The sequence below is a fragment of the Tiliqua scincoides genome, chromosome 12 (assembly GCF_035046505.1).
Source record: "Tiliqua scincoides isolate rTilSci1 chromosome 12, rTilSci1.hap2, whole genome shotgun sequence".
NCBI lineage: Eukaryota > Metazoa > Chordata > Lepidosauria > Squamata > Scincidae > Tiliqua > Tiliqua scincoides.
The window spans coordinates 17,719,760-17,743,445 of record NC_089832.1 but is presented as its reverse complement, the minus strand read 5'-3'; the positions used below and the strand labels follow the sequence as shown (position 1 = coordinate 17,743,445).

General features: G+C 49.1%; 1 protein-coding gene and 1 pseudogene across 1 annotated transcript; one reads left to right on the top strand and one right to left on the bottom strand.

Annotated features, from left to right (window-relative positions):
• Positions 1 to 967: 967 nt before the first annotated feature.
• Positions 968 to 14,953, bottom strand: FGF16 (fibroblast growth factor 16). The gene is made up of 3 exons (XM_066640141.1): positions 14,665 to 14,953; positions 4,157 to 4,260; positions 968 to 1,213 (listed from the first exon to the last, which is right to left on the bottom strand). Exons 1-3 carry the CDS (start codon positions 14,951 to 14,953, stop codon positions 968 to 970), a joined length of 639 nt encoding a protein of 212 aa, XP_066496238.1.
• A 1,804-nt stretch (positions 14,954 to 16,757) lies between these two features.
• Positions 16,758 to 16,880, top strand: LOC136663297 (5S ribosomal RNA; annotated as a pseudogene).
• The last annotated feature ends 6,806 nt before the right edge of the window (positions 16,881 to 23,686 follow it).

The window sequence follows — 23,686 nt, the reverse complement described above, 5'->3', positions numbered from 1 at the left end:
AGGCAAATGGAGGCTCTGCCCTCTAGACCAGACCTCCTGGTCATTGGAATAAAGTAGCAAGTCACCCAGGGTATATAAAGACAATTTTATTGTCAATAAGTTCTTAAAACTCCTCTTTCCCCATCCCCCCATTTCAGTAGGGCCTTATTCTTTCTGATGAAAGTCAGGCCATAATATCTCATTTTTAAAAATAAATTTTTTTCTGAAATAAATAAATATATAAAATAAATATAATATACACTTTATAAATAGAGTTGTCCTTATGCACTGTATCATGTTTACATCTTTAAAATGTTTGCTCCTTGACTCCTTTTCCTCCAACAGCAGGAAACACACACACACACACTCATACATCCGGGACCCTGGATTGCCAGAGTTCTGTTGATCTGGATAATCCAAGGTCTCCCTTTCATTTTCCATTCATGAGTCTGTGAGCTGGAGACCACTGCATTAGGGCTTTGGCTAGTCTATTAGAAAAGAATCTCCAACAGAATCAAGTAGCAAATGCGAGGGCTAGTCCATTCCAGGGGCTACCATCTGAAAGACCCCCTTAATAAGTGACCATCCTTAAGCTTACGAGCAGCGTGCGACTCATTTCTGTGGTCTTCCTTTCCTGTGGTCGTCTTGAGCACGTGGCCACTGACTGGTGCTGGCAGTGGTTGTCATTTCAAAAACCAACTTTTCTCCCTGCGTGAACCTTTGCCTTTTCTAAGCCCGCCAGATAAAGCAATTGAAGAAAAGAATAATCACAAGTAGAGTTTGAGGCCCTGCCCCCGTCCCCAACCCATAAAGAGTCGACGTGATCTTGAGGAACAAATGCCGACAAACAGGGGGTGTTGGAATCACTCTTAGTGCTTCTGGATCTGGATTTTGGCAAGAAGGATGGAATGATTGCTGGATACAGGGCTCCAGAAAAAACCTTGGGAGCCAAGTGTATATACACTGACAGCTCAAGCTATGGAGAAGATCACCTGTAGTGGAAGAGGTCTCTGTACATTGCAGGTATCTTAGCAGGGTCCACAGGCCTTGGTAAAAAATGAGTGAACTTCTGGTGTCTCTTAGTCCTGTGTCCCTCCCGGGGGGAGCCGTCCTTGTTTAAAGCCACGTAATACTGTCTCTCGGAATCGGAGTGTTTGTACAGCGTCGAAGCATAGGTGTTGTACCAGTTTTCTTCAAACTGCTCACGGAAAACGCACTCCCTGGTGAGCTTCTTCTGTGTGAGGAAGGGGGAGAAAGAAGAAGAGACAGTGAATAGTTAGCCAGCTACCACATGGAGCAACTGCCTTTAGTCCTCAGCTTCAAGTATGACTAAGCTGAAATATACAAAACTGAAACAGTCGCCTATTTGTTCCCCTTTTCCTCCTTTCATCTCGCATCTCCCTTCCCTTTCTCTGTTGTCTGTCCCCAGCATCTGGTGTTTAGAGGTAGACTGTCTCTGAGCACAGAGGCTCCATTTAGAGAGAGCGTAGCTAAAAAGCCCTAGATCTGCTGGGCTCCTCTGTTTAGCAGTCATCCTGGCCTTTGAGCTTCATTTCAATTCAGACATCCTAGAATGATTTTTTTCTTTAAAAAAGTGACAGCCCTGGTTGAAGCATTCCTAGTCATCAAAGAGGGTGGCTTTTTCTCCCTGTAATCAAATACTGCTAATTTTATTGCATGTGCATCTCAATATTTTAGATATTTGATTATGGGACAACAATATGCATTAAAAACGCTGCATGGGCTGCTGTTTAAGGAGAAAAACTCACAGGTTAGCATTTTAAAAACTTATCTTCATGTGATAAATCAACTCCTGTTGAAAAGCAGTATATAAACATTCTTAATAAATCATAGCTAGTTAGCCAGGATCCCACTTTTTAGCCACTGGTACCATTTGAAGAGGGTGGACAAAAGCCTATTACTGCTTTTGGCAAGTGCTGGACTCCTGGAAATGGTAAATTAAAATAGGAGATTGCCATTCATCGTTCTTTGCTTTCCCTGCAGCGTCATCCTACTGTTACCCTGCACATGCCCGATCTTGTCTGATGTCGGAAGCTAAGCAGGGTCAGGCCTGGTTAGTACTTGGATGAGAGACCGCCTGGGAATACCTGGTGCTGTAGGCTTATACCATAGTCTTTCGAGACTGAAGGTTGCCATTCACCATCCTACTGTCAACCAGGTAAGAAAGTGGGGACTGGATCGCTGTGCTTTGAGGATCAGAACATAGTGATCCTGCCTGCTGACCTTGCACCTTTCTCCACGAGGGCTTTTTAAATGAAGCAGTCAATGTGGAATGCATTGGGAGCAATCCCAGAGTGCCCTGCATGGAGGAGGGGAAACTAAGGCAGGGGAAAGGAAAGGCTGGAGGGAGGTGGCAGGTGTCTTCTTGCCCCCCAACCACCGCCAAATGCCAGCATAATCCTTTACATTGTGAGTGAACAGGCCTGTAACCCTGAAAGCAGAGCTCAAAACTTCACATCATCTCCTGATTTAAATATGGTAACACAGCAGAAGATTTTTGTATTCTTAATTTGTAGTACGTACAAAACGCATGTTTCAAAGACACTGATGGGATGAAGTATCAGACAATCCCATTTCCCAGAAGTGACAAAAGGTGCTAATCTTTGGCATAATCTTATTTCTGGGATCTACCACTTTAGTAGTTTCTGCTTTTTAGGCAACATGGCAGTTGGGGGGGGGAAGAAGCAGAAGAACATTATTAGATGATCCAGTAACTTCAATGCTTAACCAATGAAGAGTCTTTTTCTCAAGTGGTTCTCCCCAACAACGTTCCCTGCACATAGAAAACTAGTGTGTCAATGAGAAGGCCAAGACATGTGACCTTTTATTCCTTTCATCTAACTTTCTATGTGCAGGGAATTGTTTTGTATTCAGTCACCTGAAAGACCCTAACTGCAATCTGAAATGATACAGCTCAGGAAAAGGTTTGTCACCTTACCTGTGGCCTGAAAGGGGTCTCAAGGCCTGGTTATGGGCTCTGGGAAATGACAGAAATGGTTTAATTCTAGGGAACCTTATTGCTGCACTGAACAGAATGACCCTGGAGGTTCGCTTCCAGGACAGTGATTCCAAGAAGCAACATAACCATGTATTGAGGTCATGCCCCAAAATCTAAAGCAGTAAAGATTCCCTGAGTCATATCCCTAAAATAGTGAAGTCCAGGGATGGTCAACTGACACTGATACTGTTATGCAGCTTCTTCGGCACTGACCATCTCTGAGTCCATGGCCGAAACAGCTCATGGAACCAGCTCGCAAAGGGATTATCTCCCAGGAAGGTGGATTCTTGAGTGGCAAGGATCGAGCAAGCTAATTTGGAGGCAGGCATGTTACTGTCAGCTAGGCCAGTCTTTAGTTTGCTCTGTCTGATTGGTATTTGGGAGACGCCTGTCATTTTAGAGGACAGTTGCACCGCTGTCTTTTTCCTGCACATGATATACCACTTCCTGAAAGGCCTTGGCACTTCTTGTCCACAAATGAGTATTCAAAATTTCTGCTTTTGGGGTCAAAGAGCCTTTGCCTCTTGTGAGGAAGCGGGTGGGGAGGTGTCCCTGGAACACAGTGTGAAATCGACTCTCATACATCGTAAAACATGATGCACGCATGCCTTGGCCCCTCCGTTCTGGGAGAATTCAGGACAGAATTCAGGGTGGAACATGATGGAGGTATAAGGCTGGGCAAATGCGCCCCCCTCCAATTGGCTGCCTGGGGTAACTGTTCATTCAGCCTCATGGGTCCTGAATCAGGTGATGTGGCAACTTATTGACAGCGGGCCCTCCTTATCCATGGACTCAATATCCGGCTGGAGGGCCTCAGAGGCTTTATCCTGGAGGTGTTTGGAGGTCATGTGCAGCCTCCCCAAGCTTCAGAAAGCCTCTCAAACATGACTGGAAAGCACTTCTGATTTGCCAGCACAAACTGGAAGGACAGGTATAGCCCCCAGCTAAGGAATGTGCAGGCTGTCACTAATCTGTTACTGGGGCTGTACAAATGCCTAGTCGTTTTTCCAGATCTGCCACAGTGCCCACAAAAGACAGAGCCATGCAAGTGACAGACCTGTGTATTCCAAACAGTGAGTGTAAAATCCTCCTGCAACCCACCCCAAAACAATGCAATACATTCAGTACTCCACAAGCCAACAGCATGTTATCACTTACCGAACCATATAGCTCGCCCCTCTCGTTCATCCCAAGGTAAAGACCGGAATCCACCCCGCGGATACTGACCAGTCCCACTGCCAAACTAATAAACTCCAAGATCCCTAAAAAAGAAAACAGTTATTTAAAAAATGCCAACAGTCCCACAGATTTAGTCAGCATCATGATTCTGATGGACCTGGTTCTTCTCTAAGGTCATGGCTATGATCAAAGGGCCCACTCTATATGAAATGCTGGAGGCTTTGGAAAGAGTGGAGGTGACCAGATGCTGCCCATGCTTGCAATTGCAGCCTCCTCACCTGCCCTTCTTGGCACCACTTGGTGCAGCAAACAGCACATGATAAATGCATGGTGTTTAAAAAGAAAAGGATGGCATGGAAGTGCAGAGAGCTAGAGATGAGCTAGACGCAATGTCGACCCAATGTGCGGCAGCAGTAAAGTGTAGGGGCTCTTCTTGTGTTAGACCAGAGCATCTCAGGGAAACTCTCGCTAGCCCGCCACTCTCTTCTCCACACTTGCCTTTTCCACTGGGTCCCCCTCTTCCTTTTTACATCCAGCACACAGCAGGAGCAGTAGTGACAGTAGAAGCAAGGGTGGCACAGTTGGCAGGTGGTGCAGCAGCACCAACCCCTGCCTGAGGTGAGCACCACAATCTGCCCCATGGAAGGGCTGCCCCAATAAAGAGGCAACAGGGAGTATAGATGATCTATGGCAGGGGTGTCCAAAGTTTTAGGCAGGAGGGCCACATTGTCTCTCTGACACTGTGTCAGGGGCCGGGGAAAAAAATTAATTTACATTTAAAATTTGAATAAGTTTACATACATTTACATAAATGAATATATTAAGGACAAACTTATAGGAATGAATGAAGGTCTTGCAATAGCTCAAGGCCTATAAAAGGCCTTGCACAAAGCAAGGCTGGCCTTTCCTTTGCTGCCGCTGCTGCATCACAGACGTGAAACAGCAAGAAGTGGAGGGAGCCCTCATCCCACAGCTCACATGAGAGGTCAAACAGTCGACCTCAAACTTAGAGCAGTTGCGTCGGGCCAGTGTGGGCTCCAACAAATCTCCGGAGGGCCAGAGGCTCATTGGAGACCGGGAGCTTCCTGAGGGCCGCATTGAGAGGCCTTGAGGGCCGCATGTGGACGCCCCTGATCTATGGTAAACCACTAATATCAGAAGAACGCATGATGGTAAGGGAGACAGAATGGTGACAGTACCAGAGTCCTTCCTCCACCTCCTTAAGAAAGTACCAAAAGTTCACTCAAGTAAACACCCACAAACACCAGCTAGCCACATTAACCAGAACCTGTGTGAATCAGTAGGAAAGCCAGGGAGAGAACTGCCCAAAGAACACCCTGAAAAAAAGATCTTCTGTCTATTTATAGAGCTTCTAGAATGTCCAGCCTTTCATGAGCACCCCTGACCTGCCCTGGTTGGGTTACATCCCGTGCATTCCTCTTGCTAGCTCGGAGATTCTTCAAGTACCACATGGAAGTGCTTTACACACTTGCCTGGCTACTCTTGACTTAACAGGGAGGTAGCACACACTTCTTCTGCACATGAATACCGGGTCTTTTGTCTCATGAAGCAGAATTTTGATACCTCTTGGCAGCAAGGACGTCATGGCTGCACACAGAAGAGGCATTTCGTGCCTGCTTTTGACCTTCCTGCACACAGCATCCATCGGCATATAACCATGATGCCCAGGCTAGTGTGCGCCCAAGGGTTTCATGCTTCTGACTCCAATAGATGAACTGAGATAAACACTCTTTGCCTCACCTATAAACACCCCACACTGCACCTGCCTTCCACCATCACCTCCCCTCAAATATCAGGAGGGGACTTTTAGGTACTGTTTCTTAAGTGTTTAAGTTAAATGCTGAAGTACATGAATAAATTGGTGCATTTTCGCAAACGCATTGGTGGCAAAAACATTGGCCGTATTTTCCTTTCTCTGACCTCTTTCTTGGCAGTGAGTTTTGTACTGAAAATAAATTATCCATTATATTTCTACTGCCCCAGAGCAAAGGGATGAATGGAGCACAAAATAAGGCTGCATTCCTTTTCCCACTTACCTGGGAATATGTCTCATTGAAGTCAATGGGATTTACATCTAAGTGGACATGCAGAGGAGTGTGCTGCAAGTCTCACTGAAATAAAATCAGACAGATTCCTAAGGAAACATGCTTAGGACTAAAATGAATCTATTGATGATGTCCCAGATGATGTTCCAGAACCAGGGGACATCCACTAAAATTGAGTGTTGGGAAAGTTAGAACAGACAAAAGAAAATATTTCTTTACTCAGCGCGTGGTTGGTCTGCGGAACTCCTTGTCACAGGATGTGGTGCTGGCGTCTAGCCTAGACGCCTTTAAAAGGGGATTGGACAAGTTTCTGGAGGAAAAATCCATTACGGGTTACAAGCCATGATGTGCATGTGCAACCTCCTGATTTTAGAAATGGGCTATGTCAGATGCAAGGGAGGGCACCAGGATGAGGTCTCTTGTTATCAGGTGTGCTCCCTGGGGCATTTGGTGGGCCACTGTGAGATACAGGAAGCTGGACTAGATGGGCCTATGGCCTGATCCAGTGGGGCAGTTCTTATTGAAAATAATATTTTTTTAACAAATGTGTTTCCTGACTGAACAAAGGTGCCTTTGTAGTCAATGTCAAAGATGTTTCAATTGAACAATCAATTAAAGCCTACAGCTCTAATAATTCTGTTAAAATAAAAATTCTAATAATTCTGTTAGGAAGCTTTTTTGAGTCCACCTGATATAACCTCAAGAACATCACATCCAACAAACACTTTCCAGAAAAACAAGAAATGGAGGCGATGAAATGCAACCTGGAGAGTATGCTGCAAATCAATGCAAGGTGTAAGAGACTGGGGAAGGGAACGAGCTTGGCCAGGATCCTGCTTCACAAACTAAGCCTCCATACTTTGCAGGGTTGGGAGTGGCTGCTGGGACCCGATCAAGAATTCACTTTCTGATTGCAAGAGAGCATTTCTCTGGCCAAAAAATGATTTGTTTTTCCAGCTCTTGTCTTTTCTTCTGTGGCAGAGATATTCATTGCACTCACTCTCTTTTGAGTCTCTCCAGATCACATTCTGTGCGATTCAACTGGAATTCCTGATGTCTGAAAAGCTGAATTATCTTTGAAACCCCCCCCCCCCCAAATCGGAGCAGGCAGCCTGCCAGTCATTGTTTTATTACTAAAACAATTGTTTCAAGATTACTTCAGCTGCCTGCACCTGTCTCGTCTTGTACAACTATATCCACAGGCAAAAGGGGGGGGGACTCTTCGGAACAACGTTGGATGTTGTGCTAATATCTGCAAATCTACATTTCCAACAGAAAAAAAAACTTCAGCAACTGTTTGCAACAGGTGCACAGAGTCAGCAAAACTTGGGGTGGTGTGGGGGAAGGCTTCAGAGGCAGCAACCACAACAAAAAGGAACAAAAACCCTGCTATGTGAATGGTTCGGCTATGAATCTGGGCCCTGATATTCACAGAAAGCTATGCGCAAACATTTCTGGAGCAGCTGGTGGGGATGGGGCACTTTGCGCCCAGAGCCCACCCAGAAGCCTTTTGTTCCCAGCACCCATACCTAGCAGCCTGGTTTCCTTGAGGCTGCAGGTGCACCATTTGGTACGGTGGCTTCATGCATGACGCACTTTGGGAAAAGATCCACCCCAGATCCCTTCCCACACGGGTGCTGAATTGTATGATGGAACAGGTAAGCCACTTAGAGGGGGATGCCCTACTTTGTAGAATGTGGAGAGATGAATGTGGAGAGATGCTTCTAGTGGGTCAGACCATTGATTCATTTGGGCGTTTGCATCCTGGTCAAACGTGTCCTGGGTCACCCTGGACATTCACATCTGTCTTGTTTTGCATCCCACTATAATTGGGCAACAAACTAATTGGACAACAAACCACATGTTATATATGCTAAGCCTCCTATCCCAACCCTAACCCTACCTTTGCATTTTAGAAAAAAGTACATATAAATATACATATACTGGGGTTCAAATAGCCAGGTCACAAAAAGAACAAACACACATGTTCAATACTGAGACACATTTGATTGGGACACAGCTGTCCAAGACACAATGGTCCTGTCACCCACTTATCCGGGACAGCACTGGCTATACTGTGGGAATGGGCTCTTGCTCAGTGGAAGGAGGTGCTGGTTCAGTTCTGGAGCATCTCCAGGTAGTGCTGGGAAAGACCCCTGAACCAGAAAGAGATGGATAGTACTGAGTGAGACTGACAATAGGCTGACACAGGAGACGTCACCTTGCTACGTGCCCTGTGGCTCTCCAAGGTTCAGATAAGGGTCTAATCTGGTGTGACGGAGACTGCCAGAGATTGGAACCCAGAATGTGCATCTACCAGGGAGACATGACCCATCTTCAGTACATCCCTGGGTAAGCTTTGCTTCAGCCTTCGAAGGGACGGCTCTGGCATAGGTTGCCTTGAACTTCAATTTCAGCATGCAGAGTTTTAAGTGACATTTCATTCTCCGAGCAGCTTTGGCATGGCACCTAACCAAGACAAGCCTGGGAGCTTCCCATTTATAACTTGTCTCACTATAGAGAGAATTATGTGGCTCCCTCTGACTTCTCCATCACTAATATGGAGATAAGACTCCTGGCCTGCCTTACTGGGTTGTTGTGAGGCACAATGTATGCCAAGCATTTGGACAATCTGAACCATTATAATAAATACTAATGATTTAATAAAAGTATTCTGTGATAGCCCAGTAAGAGCTCATACTCTTCTTTGGACCATCACTTCCACATTTCAACTACAAACCATATATTTTGAAAAGAACTACAACTCTGGAGCCCAAATGGGATGGGACCGTAATCTTGACTCCTGTTGACACTGACAGGGAAGGACAATTATAGCCCAAACATGAGGAAGAAGAATTTCCTAACTGTAGGAACTGTCCGGCAGCAAAACAGCCTGCCTCATGCAATAGTAGTCCCTCATTGGAGGCTTTTAAGCAGAAGCTGGTCAGCCACTTGTCAGGGATGTTATTGCAATTGACTGCACTGAGCAGGGGGCTGGACTAGATGACCTCCAGCAACCCTCCTGACTCTATGATAGGAACTATCCTTCAACATAATGTACCAATGTAACATTATTATCTCCCCTGGGGGCTGGGGATAAGAATAGGCTCTCAGTTTGGCTGTACTTGTCGTAAGAGGTGACTAAACAGCCACCGGGTAGATGGGACTCGTCAGCCTGGGAAGGCAGCTCATCTGAGAGAAGGAAAACTCTGATCCCAAACCTCCACTGCCTTGTGGCTACATCCAGTTGTGGGAAAGGCTTCAGGAGTCAACCTCGAGGCAAAATCCGGAGCCGGAGTCCCTGAGGCAGTTCATGGCTGAACACAGTCACGTTCTGGCAACTCCTGCGACGCCGCTGGAACCAACCGTATTGGCCTCTGCCTTTCCATTGGACCATTTCAGCGACGTGGAGAGGGGGGATTTGCTGCATGGGTAACAGCCTATCCTCCATACCTACTTTACCCAGGCTTCACGCACTGGAGAGGACACTCTGTTCCAGAACCACCATTCAGAGCGCGATAACGTAATCTTCCGAGACTGAAGGATGCCAACAACCACCAACGTAACAAATGTCCCAAGCAGGGAAAATTCTGTCATAGGAACACTGCTTTTTTTTTTTTTTTTTTTTTTTGAGGGAAGGGGGAACATAATTTCCACTGAAATTGCAATGCAGAATGTTAAGCAAGGTTGAAGTGACCATCAGGGAAGTGCGGTGGGTTGGGAGGTATGCAAGGCAGACCCTCCGCACCAGAGTCCTTTGAAAAGTGCTGGAGTTGTGTAAGGCGCTCAAGCACTTAAAGCCATTCAGAGCACATGGGCTGAGAGTGCTTGAGAACCTCACAAGGTGGCACCACATTTTGAAGGATTCTGGAGGGCAGGCTCTGCTTCACCTGGCTCCCCACCCACTGCACGTACCTGATGACAATGTAGCATTAGTGACAGCTTCTCCACCTCCATTTCTACATAGTGAACCACGGCCACAAAGCCTCTCCATATCTCTTGCTCCTTTTGCCCACTGATGCCAAGAAATGGCCAGGGTTGACTACAAGCTTTCAAGCTTAAAGATGGTACTATCTTGCACTGTGACTCCCGCCTGCAGCAATGCAGCTGGAGCCCAGACCTGCAGTCCTCAAATGGTCTCTCCAGAATAGCCCCTTAACCACTTAACCTTGAGGCTGTCCTGGAGTAAGCCCTTTGAAAGCAGTCGCCTTGCATCTCCATCCCAAATATTTGCATCCCATCTGCAAGCCTGCGCTCCATACCACTGTATCTGCATTTTTCTCCATCCTAAATAGTCTTGGGATTTAAACATTTTTCATCAAAAGGTACTTGATTATCTTCCAACTACGAAGCTGCAATAGACACCAGGCCAAATCGGTACTAGCTTCATGTTCTTGTAAGTTGTCAAGCACGAGAAATCAATGGGATTTGGACCCATGGGATTCTAACCTCTTCCCAGTAAAACCATGCCACTTCCATGCCTGTGATCCTTAACGCAACCTTCCTTGATGCATTCCCACATGCTAGGAGAACACTGTAGTGATGGATCAGGAACCCTGCTTTCGAAGATCCAAGTTTGAGTGGGTTGGCCTTTCCACTATTTGTGGATCCCTATGGCAGAAATCAAGACGAATGCTTATAAGGGCATTTTGTAATAGAAATCTTGTTGACTGGATTGGCCACAGTGGTGGTTTTCAAGCCACGTTCAGGGAAAAGGTTAGAGTTCCTCAGAAGCTTATCAAAGTTCCCCAATGGGAAAATCAAGAACAATGGACAGACTTCCCTGGAAGACAGCTGGCCTGTCACTCCTCCCCAAGGGAATGCAAGATCTATTCTCTGCTCAAACAGAACAGCAGAGAGGACTTACCAGCATGTTACATGCACCCAACAAGAGCACTAGGATGCCCACCCCATAATCCTCTGTGATATGCAGACACTGAGAGTGAAAAGGATTCCCTGCAGCTAGAGAGTTTGAAAGCTACTGGTCTGCAGAACAAGCTCCCATACCATCATAGTGACACACTCCTATCACCATCGCCCTCTCCTGCATCAAGAACGCTCAATGCAATAGCACTTTGCTGGGTCCTCTCACTATTATTTAGTCAGCCTTGCCCAGAGACTCTCTTGGCTTCTGGGATTGATCAGCACCAGAAGGAGCAGACATGATATGGCTTTTCCTGAACCACTTCCAAGGAGGGGGAAGAGGCACAGTCCAGTTCCAGCCCTTCAACCCAGGTTGGCTCCAAAGATGCCTTCTCTGCAGTACTTCAAAGTTGAACAAAGGACTCCTCTTCAAATGAGAAACCACTGCAAGGCTAGGACACACTTTCCAAATCTCAGGACTCGATCAAGGCAGTGTTCACATAAATGTTGCTAAATGCATTGCTGGATGGTCTTGTGAAGACCCAGTGTGCCAAAGGAGCACCCAGAGACCCATCACATTGAATGCATGCTGCCGCAGTGGCTTGAGCCAGACCATTGGTCCATGTAGCCTAACCTTACTTATTTCGACTGATCATGGTTCTCATAGGTACTTATGGGACCCTATGCATGCACAGCGTGTGCTCTACCACTGACTCACAAGTTTTCCACCACAATGGCCAGAGTTTGTCCTTCTCCCACACAGGAGTGGAACACACAACTAACTCCAAAGCACCATGCTGAAGTTCCACTTTCCTGGTCCAAGATACAGGGTCCAGCTCCCTTTCATTACATCAAATGGTGAGATTGGAGACCATCATCTCAGCAAGGAAAGCATCATGTTCAAGTAACAGAACAAGACTAAGCACTGAAGGTGGGTCCCTGGTGAGCTTGCACTCACCCCCTTGTACTTAAGGTTCTGAAGCTACCAGTCCCTACTAGCTAAACAAGTTCCTACAAGCGAAACAGTAATGTACTAAGAGAGTAGTTCGCAAGAGTAATTCAAATGTAAGCCCCTTTGAGGTCCACAGCACTTACTCTCTAGAAAGCCCTGCTGCATCTGACCAGAGGTTCACATGGTCTATATCCTGTTTCCAACAGTGGCTAGAGCAGCCATTTCCAACCACTGTGCCGTGGCACACTGGTGCGCCGCGAATGGTCCCCAGGTGTGCCGCGGGAATTTGGGAGAGGGTCATTTATCAATAGGAACATTAGGGGATGTGAGCTCCCATTGACAGTACAGTGTGCCTTGTCAATTGTCAAAAAGCTGATGGTGTCCCTTGATCATTTTAGTGCCTTGCCAGTGTGCCGCGAGAGGAAAAAGGTTGAAAATCACTGGGCTAGAGAGATGCCACGAGCAGGACATGAAGGATGGCAGGGCATGAAGGAGCAGGGCATCACTCTCCTGTTGCTCCCCCCCCCAGTGGTAGACTGCCTCTGAACACAAGGAGCTCTCTTCTTCTCTATCAAACAGCAGGAGCAAAAACCAGCCAGCGTTCCACCAATGCGCCCAACCTTGGCATTTAAATGGCCACGATTCCAAAGTGCAGAGGATGAACAGCGCAGGCCAAATCCTTCAGGCTGAACATTCATTCCTCTCCCCTCACACTTCCCACTAACTTGATCTGCACCTGAGGATTCCAGCCTGCCTCCCCCTGGGAGCTTTGCCCTCCAATTACCGACAAATAACTATTTATTTTACGCTGCCTTTGGGAGAAGCCTGGAGCAGAAATCTATAATATTTTATATTGCCAGCCTGGTCTCATTTACATAGCTGGATGCCAACTGTTGAAACACTTCTGGAATGCTAATCTGTCGATTTATTGAACGTCCTGCACGGTTAACTCTTCATCTTCACCTTGCAAAGCTAATGAAAAAAGAGTGTGGCTGGTTTTAAACAAAAGCATTTAGCGTCTGGCTGGGGACCTGCTGACTTGGAAGGACATCCACAGTTGCTCTTCCAGCTGAGCACCGAATGGGGAGGGGACAGAATCCTGTCTTTAGGAAAATTTAGGGGTGGGAATGCTGGGGCAATAAGATTGGGTTAAAGCTGAATGTAGAGTTAATCCTCTTTCTACCACCCCCACAGCCTTCAGGTGCAGAAAGATGACAGGGAAATTACAGGGGACTTTTTTGGAGCCAATATTTGACCCTTGTGCCTCTTAGCAATTTATTTGGATCGAAGTGTTACAGCCCTGCTGGTTGGTTTAGCGAAGGAGAGATTCAGCACCAGGTGTCTGGGGAAACTCAAAATGCAAGCACATGAACCATACAACTCCAGGGGGTTTACTCCTGAGTTAACAAGCAGGAGACAGTGCTGCAAGGATGGTCTCCCTTCCCCAAACCAACTCAATTGAAAAGAAAATCAACGAATAAAGAATTTTGCACAGGTTATGGGTGTGTGACAGAACACAACTGGTGCCCATTTCTGGGAGGAAACCCCCCCCCCCATTTTTCAGTATCTCAAACCTGTTGCTTGCCTGTTGGACCCTGTGAGTTTCTGCACACACCTGCCATAGTGTGTGTGTGGGTGGGAGAGTCCAAAACTCTACCAAAGTACAAAGGGGGGGGGGCTGGATTGTCTTAAGAACATAAGAACAGCCCCACTGGATCAGGCCATAGGTCCATCTAGTCCAGCTTCCTGTATCTCACAGCAGCCCACCAAATGCCCCAGGGAGCACACAAGACAACCAGAGACCTGCATCCTGGTGCCCTCCCTTGATCTGACACATCATGGCTTGTACCCCGTAATGGATTTTTCCTCTAGAAACTTGTCCAATCCCCTTTTAAAGGCGTCCAGGCCAGACGCCATCACCACACCCTGTGGCAAGGAGTTCCACAGACCAACCACACGCTGAGTAAAGAAATATTTTCTTTTGTCTGTCCTAACTCTCCCAACACTCAGTTTTAGTGGATGTCCCCTGGTTCTGGTGTTATGTGGGAGTGTAAAGAGCATCTCCCTATCCACTCTGTCCATCCCCTGCATAATTTTGTATGTCTCAATCATGTCCCCCCTCAGGTGCCTCTCTGAGTCGCTCTCTTTTGCACCTTTTCCATTGCCACTGTGTCTTTTTTGAGATGCAGCAACCAGAACTGGACAGCAATGCACCGGTCTTCTTCTGAAGCAGGGAGAGGGAGAGAGATTTGGCCCTGGGCTTTCCGGAATCTGTTTCTTCTGGGGGTGCCAGCAGTGGGCAAAGAGGACACTTCCAATGCTGGCGTGGCCGGGCAGTGCGTGCACTGACTGTGCCTGGCGGAGCCCTCTTTCTCACTGGCTGGCCATGATCTCCATCAAGGGGGTGTCATGAGCTCTGGATGTGGGACCCAGCAGGTGGGTGGGGGGTGCTCATGCCCTCCCCTGCCAGGGTGACTCGGGACACCTGCTGGGAGGACGGAGGGGGCGCCCTGGGATCCTAGTTCTGGGGGGCTCTGATGGGGAGGGGAAGGAAGCCCCCTGGGCGCCTCCTCCTCCCCGGAGGGGCCGGGGCCGCGCCCCCTTACCGAAGCGGCTGTGGTCCTGCCGGGTGCCGTGCACGGTGCCGTTGGGGAAGAGCTCCAGGTGGAAGCCGGTGCGGCAGTAGAGCTGCCTCCGCCGCAGGACGCCCTTCAGGTGGGCGAAGTCGGTGGGCGAGCCGCGCTGGAGCCGCCCCTCGATCTGGCCCAGGCGCTCGGCCAGGAAGCCGGCGGGGTCGGCGGCGGGCGCCGCGTTCGCAAGTGACGGCGGGAACGCGTGTCCGGGCGCGTGCGGCTCCAGCTCCAGCGCGCCCAGGAAGCCGCCCACCTCCGCCATGGCCGGGAGGGAGGCAGGCAGGCTGGGGGGGTCCCGCCTCAGGCCCCCGCCCGCCGCGCAGCGCTCTGCCCGCGCCGCGCGCCGCCCGCACCTTAAGTACCCGCCGGCCCAGGCCACACCTCGCGGGCGGGCGGACCCCGCCCCTTACTCCCGAGTAGGCTGCGCTCCGGCGCAAGGGCGGCCAACTCGAGCCAGCCCCGAGCCCCCCCCCGGGCGGGGGGCGCCCAGGAGGGTCTTGCTGGCAGAGCCCCCGGGGGAGGCGGGGGAGCCGGACCCCCGGCTGGCAGCGAAAGCGCCTCGCAGCGGGGGGGGGGCGGCAGTTGCCTGGACAGCGCAGGCGCCGCCGTGCACGTGTGAATGCTGCCTGCACGCCTGGCCGTTCCCTGCAGCTGCCTCGAGAGTGCGCCCGCACCTGTCCGTGGTGCACACGCGTGGATGTTCTCTCTGCACTTGCCCAAAGCGTGCAGGCGCCGCCGTGCACGTGTGCATGCTGCTTGCACGCGCGGATGCTGCCTCTGCCCCCAGAGAAGGCGAGGCTTTGCGAGGAAAGAGGCCTGGGGGCGGCCGGGCGGGGACAGGTGTTTCCTCGCTCGCTGCGCGCCTGACACCGAACCCCGCAGCAGCTGCTGCCCGCGCTGCAGACAGACACGCGGCGCAGCCCCCCCCGCAGCCCCCGCGGCTCGCTGGGACGCCCGTGGACGGCAGGCGGCGCCCTTGCTCAGGGGCAGCCAGTGGCGTAGCCGGGGGGGCGGCACACTCGCCTCGGCAGGGAGCCTCGCCGCAGCCCCTTCCCCTCCTCTCTGGAGCCAGCACAGGCAGGGGAGCGCCGCTTGCACAACTGAGTGCCTGCCACCCCCTCTGACTACGCCACCGGCTGTCTCTGAGCCCGGGGCAGATCCAGGGTTCCATGAGCACTGCCTTAACTCCAGAGTCCAGGTCAACCAGGCAGGTAGACCTGCGCTCCTGCCCAGACTTGGAGCCCACATCTACCTGCCAGGTAGACCTGGGCCCCCATTCCACCCGCCGTCTGGAGCCACCTTTTGCAGGCAGGTAGACCTGGGCTTCCAGTTGAACTGGGCTCCATGGCTGAGGTTTGCTGGACAGGTAGACTTTGAGCCCAGATCTATCGGCCTCCAGGGCCAAGGTTTGTTGGGTGGCTAGACCTGGGCTGTGCCGTGCTTCCCGTTCCAGCAAGCGCCCTTTCTCACTGGCAACAGTTTGGAGTCTTAACTGGGGAAACGCTAGGGGTGACTGGGAAAATGGAGGGCAAAGACATGGAGAACAGACTCTCACTGGGGAAAGGCCCAACAATGATTTCCATCCAATCAGCAGCGTCATCCTAAAAACATTGACTCAAGAATGTCCCACAGAGAAAATGGGGCTTACTGGCTAGTAAGTGTGTTAAGGATTAGCGACAGTCAGAGATGGGATCGAGGAGGCTATGCCAATGGAGGGGCTGCTTTTATGCCTCAACAGCTGCAGAACTAGCCGTGATTAACAGATTATTGTTCCCTACCCCATGAGCTTCGCCCCCGTGCCAGGAGAAGCATCACCTGTTGAGTTCTGCCTGCTCTGCTTTTTTCAAGGCACTGAATCTCTGGCCTTCAATTGATGACAGCCTTGCGCCTGTTTGTGGTTGACCTTAGACACAGTGAAAGTGACCATTTCACCAGCATCATATTTTAGCCACCGATCTGATCTCAGAAGCTAAGCAGGGTCAGGCCTGGTTAGTACTTGGATGGGAGACCGCCTGGGAATACCAGGTGCTGTAGGCTTCTACCATAGTCTTTCGAGACTGAAGGTTGCCAACCATCTCCCTATACTGAACACTATCTCCCGATCTCGTCTGATCTCGGAAGCTAAGCAGGGTCAGGCCTGGTTAGTACTTGGATGGGAGACCGCCTGGGAATACCGGGTGCTGTAGGCTTATACCATGATCTCGGAAGCTAAGCAGGGTCAGGCCTGGTTAGTACTTGGATGGGAGACTGCCTGGGAATACCGGGTGCTGTAGGCTTATACCATGATCTCGGAAGCTAAGCAGGGTCAGGCCTGGTTAGTACTTGGATGGGAGACCGCCTGGGAATACCGGGTGCTGTAGGCTTCTACCATAGTCTTTCAAGACTGAAGGTTGCCAACCAGGATACTGAATTCCTGACACCAAGGCCCAGACGACTGGGTCACCCCAATCCAGGAGTTTCTTCACTCTGGTCCAGGAGTGTCAAACTCAAGGCCCACGGGCCCCGGAAGCTTTTATCTGACCCTCTTAATAATTGGGCTCTCCCATATCTTGAAAATATGATCCAGGTTTGCAGAAGGTTTCTCTTCTACTATTTGCAGTGAGTAAGTTCCTGGGTGAGAACAAAGTGCTCATTTCTGGCCATCATCTGCTTGATGATGTCACTTTCTGCTTCCAACCCTCAGCAGGTGCCATGAATGCTATTTGGTCCGCTGTATGAAACAAGTTTGACCCCACTGCTCTAGTTCTTCCCCCAAGCTGTCAGTCAACCTTCTGCAGACATCCTGTGTCTGCAGGTATACAGAAGCTAAACTTGGGTGCTTTGGGTATTTTTATCCAATAAGTGAGGGCTAAAAGGGTGGGAAGAACCTATCAGCCCACTGATATCGCTGACTTCAGTGAGGTTTGGCTCAAGGCCAGTATAGCTGAGCCAACTCCGCTATAAGATAAACAAAATCCTTGCAATCCATGGGGGAACTGAGCTCCAACCTGGGAGTGAAATTCAGGGTAAAAAAAATCCACAAACCCCTTGCACTGAACTAATATAAAACAAAAACAGGGAATTCCCTTGGCCTAGAGAAACTTCCTTCTTTGACCCTCCTGTTTATGGCTGGTTTTTACAATGTTGGGGGATCTCATTTGGAAGGAATACTGTGATCTGCACCCCACAACCACCTGCTATTTGATCAGATGTAAGAGAATGTGACCAAAGACACAATGGTTCTTTTCCCCCCTATAGCTGCTTTTGTTCTTTTTGCTTATTCAAGCCCCTACCTTAATTGCTGCTTAAGGCTGGACATGGACTTGACCAAAGATGGAGTTAACTGACCAATTAAATATTGGTCTAGTCTTTTTAAAGCATTGACTTTTCTATCAGCACAACAAAACAGATACTTTACTCATCAGCAGGTTTGATACTGATGCTAACTACATAGAACTTATCAGTAGTTTCATTGTTTCCAGGGCCCCTGAGAGCTGGTGTTGGGCCTGGGGCAAGATGTCTGATTGCCCCCTCCTCCTAAATTTGTTTTGTACTATACTGTATGGTTTGTCTTCAAACTGGTCATGGCCTAGCCCCCATGGAAGCCCATGCCTCAGGGATTTTGCCCTCTCTGCCCCCTCTCCTCAGGCCTAATTATTTCACAATGATCCTTAACTTTGTAACAAATGATGATCACTGAATGGTGATAGATTAAGGTTTCTAGCAATATGAAATGATTCACTGAATGGCCAGGTTTCCCCTTGGCTTTTATCCTGCAACACAAGGGAAGGCTGGGGAGGGGGATGAAATTAAACCAAAGTAGACACAACTATTAAAGAACAAAAGCCAGTTTTTAGAAGCAGAGGGTGTGGCTGAGGTTGTCAGTTTCTCAAGCAACATCAGCCAGAGGGCTTCATGGAGTATTTGAGCATGGTCAAATCATTGATGGCCCATTGAACAGCCAGTTGACATGACTTGAGGTGCCAACTGTATTGGCAACCTTCAGTCTCGAAAGACTCTGGTATCGCACTCCGAAAGGTGGTTCTGGCACAGCGTCTAGTGTGGCTGAAAAGGCCAATCCGGGAGTGACAATCCCTTCCACACCTGGAGCAAGTGCAGTCTGTCCCTGGTCTGTCTCCCTGGCTATGGGCCTTCCTTCTTTGCCTCTTTGCCTCAGACTGTTGGCAAAGTGTCTCTTCAAACTGGGAAAGGCCATGCTGCACAGCCTGCCTCCAAGCGGGCCGCTCAGAGGCCAGGGTTTCCCACTTGTTGAGGTCCACTCCTAAGGCCTTCAGATCCCTCTTGCAGATGTCCTTGTATCGCAGCTGTGGTCTACATGTAGGGCGCTTTCCTTGCATGAGTTCTCCATAGAGGAGATCCTTTGGGATCCGGCCATCATCCATTCTCACGACATGACTGAGCCAACGCAGGCGTCTCTGTTTCAGCAGTGCATACATGCTAGGGATTCCAGCACGTTCCAGGACTGTGTTGTTTGGAACTTTGTCCTGCCAGGTGATGCCGAGAATGTGTCAGAGGCAACGCATGTGGAAAGCGTTCAGTTTCCTCTCCTGTTGTGAGCCAAGAGTCCATGACTCGCTGCAGTACAGAAGTATACTCAGGACGTAAGCTCTGTAGACCTGGATCTTGGTATGTTCCGTCAGCTTCTTGTTGGACCAGACTCTCTTTGTGAGTCTGGAAAACGTGGTAGCTGCTTTATCGATGCGTTTGTTTAGTTCGGTATCGAGAGAAAGAGTGTCAGAGATCGTTGAGCCAAGGTACACAAAGTCATGGACAACCTCCAGTTCATGCGCAGAGATTGTAATGCAAGGAGGTGAGTCCACATCCTGAACCATGACCTGTGTTTTCTTCAGGCTGATCGTCAGTCCAAAATCTTGGCAGGCCTTGCTAAAACGATCCATGAGCTGCTGGAGAGTGGGTAGTGCTTTAGCAGAGTGGGTAGTGACAGCTGCATCGTCGGCAAAGAGGAAGTCATGCAGACATTTCAGCTGGACTTTGGACTTTGCTCTCAGTCTGGAGAGGTTGAAGAGCTTTCCGTCTGATCTGGTCCGGAGATAGATGCCTTCTGTTGCGGTTCCAAAGGCATGCTTCAGCCCTGCTTCACGTTGCCAGTACACCAACCTTAGCAAGCCCAGCAAAGAGTCTTGTGGCATCTTAAGGGCTTGCAGCCCAATCCCAACCAACTTTCCAGCACTGATGCAGCCGCAGTTCAGACCCTACATAAGGGAATAAATGTTCCCTTAGCTTGAAGAGGCCTCTATGATTGTCCTCCCCACCACCACAAAATGTAGTGTCGTCCTTGTCCCCCCTGTTGGCATGGCTGCATCAGTGCTAGAACATTGGTTAGGACTGGGCTATAAAGCTGCAACACCCAGCACACTTACTTGGGAGTAAGTCCCTTTGACGAAAATGTGTCTTACTTCTGATTAGACATGTACAGGATTGGGCTGTAATGCACTACATGTGGCAGAAGCGTCCTTGGGGATGAGCCCATTGTATGCCTGGCTGAGGACTGTGGCCAACAAAAGCATTTGCTCTGGTCAATAACATTCTCATATTGCACCAGACTCTTCACTGGTTTGGTCCAAAGCATGCAAAAAGTATTGGTAGCCAAGTTGGTATGTTTTAAAAAGCCACAAAAATTACATGATTAGGAGTCCTCATAAGGGAGGACTATGATTGGATTGGATCCAAGCTCTCTCTCGCACAGGCTTTGAAAGGTTGCTGCGACCCCCCTCCCCAAATGAGGCTTTGTGACCCCATTGGGCTCATGAGCCACAGGTCGAGGAACACTGATCATCATCATCATCATCACACCATGTGTTTCCCTACAAGAGACAGCCAACTGTCATATCCTAAACATTACGTATTTTTATTTATTTTTCACATTTTATAGTGTTCTTCCTCCAAGGAGCTCAGGGTGGTGTACGCAGTTCCTCCCTCCCTTTTGTCCTCACAGCAACCCTGTGAGGAACGTGAGGCTGAGAGAGAAAGAGAGACTGGTCAACCAGGAAGTGTTTTTGCTGAGCAGGGATTTGAACCTGGATGTTACAGGTCCAACACCAGAACCATCCCGGCTCTCAGTTATTATCACAGGGAGTGGAAGAATTTGGAGGCATCCCCAGGACAGGATGAGAGATTCAGAACAGAGGAGTGTCCAGTCTGCGACCTCTCTGGTAATGGTACCAAGGAGTGAAAAGAAAAATCACTGGTCTGAATCAAAGAGGAAGAGAAAAGAGGCAGGCTTGAGACGTTTCCTCTTTGTAATGACAACAAGCATAGCTGAGTTAAAGAAAAGAGATCCTGCCCTAACTGCCTTTTTCCCCTTTGCCATCCTGGCTCAGAGAGAAACCTGATTCAGTTGGGGGGGGTGTCAAGGGGAGGCAGGCAAGGACCTCACGCAAGAACTGACCTAAGTGTCCAGGAGGCTGGAGTAATCTAATTTACAATAAAATGTTATATTACGGTGTTATCAGACAAAGCTTAGCAGTGTTAAGTTAAACAGCATATAATGTGATTAGCGAGGGGGTCGTGCCCATGATGTCATGCGGATTCTCTGAACTTTTCCAATGGGGCCAGTAAGAGTCTCGGCCATTGACTCTCCCGTGACCTGTCAAAGTCTTCCACAAAAGTTTTGAACCAGGCAAAGAACAGAGGGAGGGAAGACACAGGTTGTCCTCACAAGTGGCATGTAAATGAGCTTTGGTTTACACTATACCTTTGGGGGGAAAAATCTTGTGCTAAACCTGGGAATAACATAATGCTCTTTGACATCATCCTAACTTATTCCGTCTCTCTGGACAATTTTCCAGGTAACTGGCAAGCAAAGTTTGTCAGGATATTAATAAAATTAGTTTTTAGTCAGGGTATTAACCAAATTAGTCAGAACATTGATAAAAAGGAAAGAGGTAAAAATAAAGAGGAGAAAATACGAATAAATTTACAAATAAAAAGAAGAGTCAAGATCAATTATATTACCAAAGAAACGCTCTGACATGTGCCCTGATATTTCCTCTAAACTTTTAAAACAACAGAATCTCGTGGCCCTTAGAGGGAAATTTGTTGGACTGCTGTCCACCAGTATGTTGCGATGAGTGTGTTAGTTGATTCACTTAGTTTTGATTCACGGGCAGCCCAATCCTAGACAATTTCTGCAGGTCCAGGCCCTTGCGCTGGCTCCCGAGTGTCACAAATGTGGCGGGAAGCATGTTTGAACTGACTTGGGAGTTGGCTGGGCTGGTGAAGAGGCCTGCTCCAGCTTGCCCAGGCCGGACCTAGTGCCTGTGCTGGCCAAGGAAGTCAGGTTTTCTCTGGACAATGCGGGGATGAGAGAGGGTGGCAAGAGGTCATTCCAGGAATGGGGAAGAGGCGTTTCTGGACAGGCAGACCAGTGGGATGATTGAGCCCAGGAGCGGGGCAGGATTGGCAGTGACCCTGCACGCCATATCCTAACCCCCACTCCTGGGTCTGGCAGCCTTGCATGAGCTACTTGGATTTGCACCAGCTGAAAAGTTGGCACAGATCCGAGTAGCTCTATAGGGGTGGCTGGGGCTTGACGTGCTTGACATAAGGGGGAAGAATATCTCCTTGCCTCGAGATGACCTCCAGCAGCTTCCTAACCTACATCAGATACAGTGCAGGCCACTGTAGCCTGGCTGTACCAGCGCTGGTTAGGATTGCACCCTTCGTTTAAAGTTGATTCACCCAATACAGTATTCACTTATTTCTGCTGCTACAGACCCACATGGTTCTTTTCTTTAGGGACTGTAACGCATACTCTGTTTTCTGGATATCAGATTCAAACGTGACCCCAGCCAGGCCTACCTCTTGGACGCTGGTGAAATGCCTCCCAGTCTGGCCGTTCTCTCTATGACATAATATGGGAACTGCAGAAGAAGTCGGTGGAGTTGCATGTGCTGTGACACCCAGATGATGCGGTCGGCTCAGCGGAATGGGATTTATAGGCCGTTCATCTTTCATTGTGACAGAGAGCCTTTGGACCAGAGGCGTCTCTGATTGATGTTTACAGAGTTATTGCGGCTTTGATGAGGAATGTCTCTGTGTGTTTTATGGGACCACAGTGGGAGGCCCCTCACTAGTAAATCACTGTTGTTCAGAAAGGGAACGCCAAGCGTTTGTCTCTGTGTGGCTGATAGACCATGAGTGGGAGCCAAGTGCAATACGCATAGAGAGGCGCAGAGCACTAATTGCAGGAGAGAACGAAAGCAGAGCCTGCAAAGCGGACACCTTCTAAATAACCAGGGCTGACAGTTTTACTACAGTAGCAAAGTTTAACGCTCCTGTAGGTATGTGCTCCATCGCATGTAGTGCCCTTAGGATCTATTCTCTGGGTGTGAGGTTTAGAAAGTGTTCTACAAAAATGTTTAAAGTGTCTTCTGGACCCTTAAAACACACGCACGCATTTGGGCAAGCCATACTCAGGAGGTTTCCAGTGCACTTTGGAAAAAGCTGCATATAAATCATTCTCGTGTTAAGAACCTCAGAACAGCCCTGCTGGACCAGGCCAAAGGCCCATCTAGTCCAGCTTTCTGTATCTCACAGTGGCCTGCCAGATGCCGCAGGAACCACACAAGGCAACATCCTGGTGCCACTTCTTTGCACCTGGCATTCTGGGGTTCATGTTGGCATCCTTCAGTCTCGGAAGACTATGGTATCACGCTCTGAATGGTGGTTTTGGAACAGAGTGTCCTCTCCAGTGCACGAAGCCTGGGTAAAGTAGGTATGGAGGATAGACTGTTACCCATGCAGCAAATCCCCCTCTCCACGTCGCTGAAATGGTCCAATGGAAAGGCAGAGGCCAATACGGTTGGTTCCAGCGGCGTCGCAGGAGTTGCCAGAACGGGACTGTGTTCAGCCATGAACTGCCTCAGGGACTCCGGCTCTGGATTTTGCCTCGAGGTTGACTCCTGAAGCCTTTTCCATAACTGGATGTAGCCACAAGGCAGTGGAGGTTTGGGATCAGAGTTTTCCTTCTCTC

Bases quoted from the DNA above. Each gene is read 5' to 3' on its own strand.
- FGF16 (XM_066640141.1), bottom strand. From the start codon at position 14,953: ATGGCGGAGGTGGGCGGCTTCCTGGGCGCGCTGGAGCTGGAGCCGCAC. The intron at 4,261-14,664 runs GTAAGGGGGCGC...TTTCTTTTTTAG, and splicing joins GCAGGACCACAGCCGCTTCG to GGATCTTGGAGTTTATTAGT. The intron at 1,214-4,156 runs GTAAGTGATAAC...TTCCTCACACAG, and splicing joins GGGGCGAGCTATATGGTTCG to AAGAAGCTCACCAGGGAGTG.